This window comes from Quercus lobata, chromosome 11 (genome assembly GCF_001633185.2).
Source record: "Quercus lobata isolate SW786 chromosome 11, ValleyOak3.0 Primary Assembly, whole genome shotgun sequence".
Classification (NCBI taxonomy): Eukaryota; Viridiplantae; Streptophyta; class Magnoliopsida; order Fagales; family Fagaceae; genus Quercus; species Quercus lobata.
The window spans coordinates 41392248-41400358 of NC_044914.1; the positions used below are offsets into that span (position 1 = coordinate 41392248).

At 39.3% G+C, this 8111-nt stretch overlaps 2 protein-coding genes across 2 annotated transcripts; both read right to left on the bottom strand.

Moving 5' to 3' along the window:
* Positions 1–2968: 2968 nt before the first annotated feature.
* LOC115966873 lies at positions 2969–3613 on the bottom strand. The gene has a single exon (XM_031086017.1). It carries the CDS (start codon positions 3611–3613, stop codon positions 2969–2971), a length of 645 nt encoding a protein of 214 aa, XP_030941877.1.
* Positions 3614–3679: 66 nt separating this feature from the next.
* Positions 3680–4324, bottom strand: LOC115966874. The gene has a single exon (XM_031086018.1). The coding sequence runs from the start codon at positions 4322–4324 to the stop codon at positions 3680–3682; it is 645 nt and encodes a 214-aa protein (XP_030941878.1).
* Positions 4325–8111: the final 3787 nt, after the last annotated feature.

Below are 8111 nucleotides of genomic sequence, written 5' to 3' on the forward strand. Positions count from 1 at the left end.
CCTTCCAGAATGAAGGTTCTTGCAGGGAGATTGTGCCCCACTTGGCAATCCTCCCCGTATAATCAGCACTCTGAAGTAGAGATCTTAGTGAAAGTTGGGTTAAGATAACAATTGTGTGTGATTGGAAATAGTGGGGGAACTTACGTGTATTATGTACTACCGCTAAAATTGCCTTCTCCAGTGGCAGATAATGGATCTCAGCTTCATGTAGTAACTTGCTCACATAATAAATTGGCCTTTGCACACCACTATCAACTCACACCAACACCAAGCTTACAAGATGAAAGGCCATGGCAATGTAAGCAATTAGGACCTCATCCACCTCAAGACTGGACATGATAGGTGGTTGAGAGAGGTATTCCTTGAATTGTTGAAAAGTCAAGGCACACTCCTCGGTCCACTAAAATCCTTTCCATTTATTCATCAACAGGAAGAAGGGTCAGCATCTATCTACTGACCGAGAAATGAACTAGTTCAAGGCAGCAGTCATTCCTGTTAGTTTTTGGACTTCCTCGGGATTTCGAGGTGGTTGTAGGTTATTAATTGCTTTAATCTGATCAAGATTGACTTCAATTCCACGATGAGTGACCATATAGCCCAAAAACTTGCCTAATCCCACACCAAAAGAGCACTTAGAAATGTTAAGACGCAACTTGTGTTTCCTCAGAATTTCAAAAATGCTCCTGAGGTCTCCTACATGTTCGGACGCCACCTTACTTTTCACCACCATGTCATCTATGTAGACCTCAATATTCTTGCCTAATTGTGCCTCAAACATCCTAGTCATCATCCTCTGATAGGTGAATCCCGCGTTTTTTAGACCGAAATGCATCACCTTATAGTGGTAGTTTCTAGTGGGGGTGACAAAAGCCGTCTTCTCCTGATTGTCTAAGGCCAGTGGTATCTGATGGTATCCCTGGAAGGCATCTAAGAAACTCTTTCGAGGATGGCCTACTGTTGCATCTACCAATTGGTCTATCCAAGGCATGGGGAAGAGGTCTTTTAGACAGGCTTTGTTCAAGTCTGTAAAGTCTACACACACTCGCCACTTCCCATTTTTCTTCTTTACCACCACAGTATTGGCTAGCCATTCAGGGTAAAACACCTCCTTAATGGCCCTAGCCTGTTTAAGTTTTGTCACCTCATCTCTAACAACATCAGAATATTCCTTGGATGAGCGTCGAGGTAGTTGCTTTTTGGAGGTAACAGATGGATTTACGTTTAAATGATGGCAAATGAAGCTCGGATCCACCCCTGGAGCCTTATAAGCATTCCATGCGAATACATCAACATTTTGCCTGGGAAACTCTATCAACTCTTCCTTTTCCTAAGGAGGCAACTGAACTCCGACTTGAAAAAACTTCTCCAAGTCATCACCTGCAACAATTTTCTCCAGATCCTCGCATTTTGCCTCCTTAGCTAGCCTATTGATAGGTGACACTAGAGTTTTTGATTACTATAAGCCTCTTTCAACAGAGGCCGAGGATGTAGCTTTGGGCTAATGTAAGATCGCAGCCACCAAGCACTGCCTAGCCGTGGACTGACTCCTAACAATCTCTTTAATTTGGCCCCCTGACGGATATTTCACATTCTAGTGCAGAGTAGAAGAGACGGCTCCCAGGGCATGAAGCTAGGTTCTGGCCACAATGGCTGTATAGGGGGATTAAGCGTCCACCACGATGAAGTCCACCTCCACCACTTCTAAACCAGCTTGCAGGTAGTCTAATCTGACCCCTCGGGATGACAACCTTCTCATCAAAACTCACCAAAGGAGAATCGTAGGTAGTTAAGTCTCCGGGTCTTAAGTTCAACCCTTTATACAAATCGGGGTACATGATCTTAGCAGCACTGCGCTGGTCCACCATCACCCTCTTCACGTCATACCCCCCAATCCTGAGTGTGACCACCAAAGCATCGTCATGTGGCTAAATGGTTCCAAGCTTGCCCTCGTTGAAAAAACTTAGTAGCGGTTGGATATCTACTCTAGCCCTCTTTGGCTCTGAATTAGAGTCCTCAGCAGGTAGCCAAGCCACAGACATCATTCTAGAGGGACAAGAACCGGTTCTCCCTAGAGCAGCAAAGATGACATTTATCGTGCCCAAAGGAGGCCTTGAAGAAGCATCTCTCCGGGGTTCTGAACTTGCTTGGCCCTATTGACCATTGGAATGATGCAAAAACTGCTTCAATTTTCCTTCTTAGACCAGATAGTCCAGATAATCCCACAAATTTCTACAGTTCTCTGTGGTGTGTCCCTAGTCCTAGTGGTACTGACAATAAAGGCTTTGATTGCGCCTCAAGGGATTTCCTGCCATCTTATTTGGCCATTTGAAGAATGGCTCATTCTTAATCTTCTCTAAAACCTAGTGCGCTGGTTCTTGGAACACCACATTAACCACCTGAGTAGTAGTAGGCCCTGACTGCCCAGCAAAGTCTCTTCGAGGTCGGTTGTTATTGTATTAGTCCAACTTGAAATCCCTCCTCTCTTGAGGGATAACCTTAGCCTTTCTTTTCCCCTGCTGGTCTTCCTCAACCCTCTTATATTTATCAATTCGTTCCATGAGTTGGCGCACACTGATAACTGGGTTTCCAGTCAAAGACTTCCTTAAGCCGTGCTTGGCTGAGAGGCGACCTTGAAAGTACTGATGGCCACGTCATCAAAGTCATCATCTATCTCATTGAATATCTTCCAGTATCTATCCGAGTTTGTTTTCAGGGTCTCCCCCTCTCGCATGAATAAGGAAAACAAGGAATTCAAGGGCCGAGAAACCCTGCTACAAGTAATAAAACGAGAGCTAAATGTTTGGGTGGGCCCTAGGCCATCAAACCATCTCATTGCCACGGGTCGTAGACTGGATAGGAACACTTTGCACGTCAAGGCCTCGTTCTTGGAATGGATAACCATTCTTTGGTTGAAATGACTCACATGCTTCACAGAATCCATTCGACCATTGTAAATGGTGAAGGTTGGCTAATTGAATTGCTGAGGAGGTTTTGCCCCTTCAATCTTGCACGTGAAGGGCGATTTGGAAATTTGGTTCAACGCCTTACTCATAGTGTCATTTCCCAAGCCTTTGCGAGGCGGGCTCTTATACCTACGTTTGTGATGGTGCTCCTCATCGTAGGAGAAAGACTCGCTAGGTGGGGTTTTTGACCTTCGTCTATAAATAGCATCGTAGGAGAAATCCCTCCTCTCTTGAGGGATAACCTTAGCCTTTCTTTTCCCCTGCTGGTCTTCCTCAACCCTCTTATATTTATCAATTCGTTCCATGAGTTGGCGCACACTGATAACTGGGTTTCCAGTCAAAGACTTCCTTAAGCCGTGCTTGGCTGAGAGGCCGACCTTGAAAGTACTGATGGCCACGTCATCAAAGTCATCATCTATCTCATTGAATATCTTCCAGTATCTATCCGAGTTTGTTTTCAGGGTCTCCCCCTCTCGCATGAATAAGGAAAACAAGGAATTCAAGGGCCGAGAAACCCTGCTACAAGTAATAAAACGAGAGCTAAATGTTTGGGTGAGCCCTAGGCCATCAAACCATCTCATTGCCACGGGTCGTAGACTGGATAGGAACACTTTGCACGTCAAGGCCTCGTTCTTGGAATGGATAACCATTCTTTAGTTGAAATGACTCACATGCTTCACAGAATCCATTCGACCATTGTAAATGGTGAAGGTTGGCTAATTGAATTGCTGAGGAGGTTTTGCCCCTTCAATCTTGCACGTGAAGGGCGATTTGGAAATTTGGTTCAACGCCTTACTCATAGTGTCATTTCCCAAGCCTTTGCGAGGCGGGCTCTTATACCTACGTTTGTGATGGTGCTCCTCATCGTAGGAGAAAGACTCGCTAGGTGGGGTTTTTGACCTTCGTCTATAAATAGCATCGTAGGAGAAATCCCTCCTCTCTTGAGGGATAACCTTAGCCTTTCTTTTCCCCTGCTGGTCTTCCTCAACCCTCTTATATTTATCAATTCGTTCCATGAGTTGGCACACACTGATAACTGGGTTTCCAGTCAAAGACTTCCTTAAGCCGTGCTTGGCTGAGAGGCCGACCTTGAAAGTACTGATGGCCACGTCATCAAAGTCATCATCTATCTCATTGAATATCTTCCAGTATCTATCCGAGTTTGTTTTCAAGGTCTCCCCCTCTCGCATGAATAAGGAAAACAAGGAATTCAAGGGCCGAGAAACCCTGCTACAAGTAATAAAACGAGAGCTAAATGTTTGGGTGAGCCCTAGGCCATCAAACCATCTCATTGCCACGGGTCGTAGACTGGATAGGAACACTTTGCACGTCAAGGCCTCGTTCTTGGAATGGATAACCATTCTTTAGTTGAAATGACTCACATGCTTCACAGAATCCATTCGACCATTGTAAATGGTGAAGGTTGGCTAATTGAATTGCTGAGGAGGTTTTGCCCCTTCAATCTTGCACGTGAAGGGCGATTTGGAAATTTGGTTCAACGCCTTACTCATAGTGTCATTTCCCAAGCCTTTGCGAGGCGGGCTCTTATACCTACGTTTGTGATGGTGCTCCTCATCGTAGGAGAAAGACTCGCTAGGTGGGGTTTTTGACCTTCGTCTATAAATAGCATCCTCTCCATCATTAAAGGAAACGTCAGAGTTTAAGGGGGTTCACTTTCGCCGTGCATGGCATAACTTCTTCTTTAAATGATTAATCTCTAGTTGCATGGCTCTGCTATTCTGCTCTTGAGAGACATGACTTCCAACTCAAGAGTGGCTTCTACTTGTATGTGTAGTGTGCACGTTACCCTCTCGATCTCTCGTGTGTTCAAGATTAAGGAAATCATCTTCTCATTGGGACCCTGTGGACTCTTCCTGATAGGGACCTGATCCTATCATAGTTAACCGTTGCACTCACTATCACACAAGCTTTTTCACAGACGGCATAAATTGTAAGGACGCGTTTGGATCTTTGGCCCAAGGTATGATTGGATCCAAGCCCAATAAGCCCAATATAATGAATTTGTAGAGAGTGGGTTGGAAAACTAGGCTTTAATGAATGGGATAACAATTAGAATGGAATTTAAAAGATAATAGAAATGGATTGGAGTTATCTAAGTAAATTTGTCCTCAGCACAATTCAAGGAGGTATGTTCTAGTATATATTGATTGGAAATGGTTACAGATATGGTTCAAGTTGCTACTGTGCTTTCTCCTACAAATTTCCAATCCCTCCTCTCAGGGTTCTCTCTCTAATTTATATCATCTTCTCTTCTCATCCTTCCCTTACACGTGGACAGTAGATTGCTTAAGTTGATCCCTATCCCACCCACCCCCTCCTGAAGTCTCTGGGAGTAGTTGTAAGGTTGAAAAAACATTGTTCAGAGATTACTTCCTTATTAATGCGGCCAGGGAGTTAGCTGCAGAGTATTCAATGCGGTGGTAGCAGCTTTCCCTTAGATATTTCTAAGCTCCCATCCCTCTTGTACATTCATGATGAATGTCCCTATCACTGAAACTCCCTGGAAGGTCACCTTGAACATTATGATATACATTTAACCTGTGCTTGGCTTATCCGAGGAGATATTCCTCCTCGGCCTACCTTCCCATTTGTAACCTACTCATGGGACTCTGAGCTTAACTCACCCACTACTATTTATTCGTCCTCGGATCACCCCACGTTCTCGACCAAGGCCCAAGGCCCAATATATAATTCGGGCCCTTATCCCTACAATAATAATAATAATAATAATAATAATAGTAATAGTAATAATAATAATAATAATAATAAATTTAGGACATGACATTCTTCCTCATGTTTAGTTGTTTTAACAGCAATTGACACAAAAGCCATAAAAAATTAAATATTTGCGTATTCAATAAAATTATCTTAACCATTTAGATTTCCTAATTCCTTTCAGTAACATGTAATATTATGTATACGTGGAACCAACATTATTGTATTGATCCTATTAGTAACATATAATAAATACATTTATTTTTGTATATTAATTATGTTTACTGGTGCATTAATTATAAGTATAATGAAATTTTGAGATAATTGTTTTTTTTAAGATCTATGTGCGAAATAATTCATTTGAAATAAGATATTGTTGCTCAAAGATAGTTGTTTTTGCAACAATTGAAACAAAGTCTGACAAAAGTGAAAAAAATTTGATAACACAAAATCAAGAATGTAAAAATAATAATAATAATAATTGAAGGATATTTGTATTCTTAAGTAGGCATGAACATGCCTATCTATCAGTCACTATATTATGCAATTCTCAAGTTTGTAAACATATATAATATGATCAATTTACTACACAGCTTTTATTATCCTTCTATTTTATTTATAAAATTGAACACTAATAATTACAATTTTTTACAATGACATTACTGAAATATTTCTTCTCTGATAAATCAATAGTTGAGTGTGAATGAATTTGAATTTTGGATGTTTCTGTTGAAAACACCAAGAATTATCAACTTGTTGAGTTATAGAGCTCTTGACAAAAATTATTAAAATATTAGAATGAACCGATAACAAGTTGTAACCCACATCATGTGGAACTTAGTTAGTACCATATATATATATATATATATATATAAGGAACTTCTTAACATATGACACAATATCCAAACTAAAGGGAATTTACAGAATTGACTAGAGAAAGGACTATGTTTTTCAATTGTCTTATTATACAATAAGTAAGCCCATGAATTACAAGATTAGCGGTTATATATTAAACACTAGTACTTTCAAGAAGCATTTAACCATAATTGATTACTTATGTTTTCCTTATAATGCAGCACCAGAGAAGACCTAAAAAGCAACAAGAAACGAATAATTAGCAAGTACCATTAATTTAAGTCATTATAAAGGTCAAGTATAAAATTAAGAGACCTTATTAACAGTTGGGTTGTGAATAATCCCATTGGTGATCCAAATCTTCTCATCTTGGAACTGTTTCCTTGCTTCATAAGAAATCTGGATAGCCCGTTCAACGGCCCAGCAAAAACCAAACTTTTCTGCCAATTTCACATTTACATTTCCCCATGTATACTCATTTCCATTCTCCTTCAATGTCTTAATGATGTCACATGCAATTTCCCACCCAAAATATTAGCACATAAACCAAAACTCCTAGTTCAAGGCACCAAAACCTAAGAACCTGAGGAAAAATGTTAAAGGTGCTTATCAATTTTACTATAAAAATGTTAGGCAATGAATACGAATAGTGCCACGTCAATAGCAAAAAAAAAAAAAAAAAATTTACTTATTTTTTGTTTTGTGTTTAAAATTTAGTAAAATTTGTAGTACTCTTAACAACATTCAAGAACATAATTCACAACACCATCCCCCAATAAATGAAATCATAAATGGGAAATGTAAAGCTCATGATGATATAATATGAAAATGAGGTTATAGCTAATAAATTTCTTTTATTAATATCTACTAACAAAATTTGCGCTTATTATAATGAACTTTAATCGCCATATAAGTAAAAAATTGTGCTAATAATAACTTTGAACTTTAAAAAAAAAAAAAAAAAAGGTTTCCATTTTAAAATTTCTTGATTGTTTTCTCAAAAACTTAAGGGGCAGAATTTGAAAACTGCAAAAAGTAAAAAGATCTTTGGAGCTCAATTTGATTTGAATTTATAGTGAGAGTGAAGTGGTAGATCCAATTATTTCAATTGATAAAGTTTTTTATTGTCGAATAAGAGATTTAGATTTCAAATTCCGCCTATACCAAAAACCAATTAATATCTTGACTTGATGATAAGAGCAATTGTCATTAAGTGAACGTCATAGTTTGAAATCCTATTAGTAAAAAAAGAGCAAGTGCGAGAGTGAGAGTGAGACCAAGGGAGGAACCAGGATTTTTTGTTATTTTGTTTTTTTTTTTTTTTGTGGGTGAGAAAGATGTTTTGTTCAAACCATAGATATAGAGCGCCATAATGGATGCCATTACGATGGAGTTATCACTTATAGTTATAGACTACATCTATAAAAAAAAAGATACAATATTAATAGAAAATAAATATAACAAAAACATTATAACCAGCCATATTAAATAAATAGAATTTAAATTCTATCAAATTAGACTACTATGGTAAAAATAAATTCAAAATCACTTTCGTAC

Excerpts from the sequence above, each read along its gene's own strand:
- LOC115966873 (XM_031086017.1), bottom strand. The coding sequence starts at position 3,613 with ATGGTTATCCATTCCAAGAACGAGGCCTTGACGTGCAAAGTGTTCCTA.
- LOC115966874 (XM_031086018.1), bottom strand. The coding sequence starts at position 4,324 with ATGGTTATCCATTCCAAGAACGAGGCCTTGACGTGCAAAGTGTTCCTA.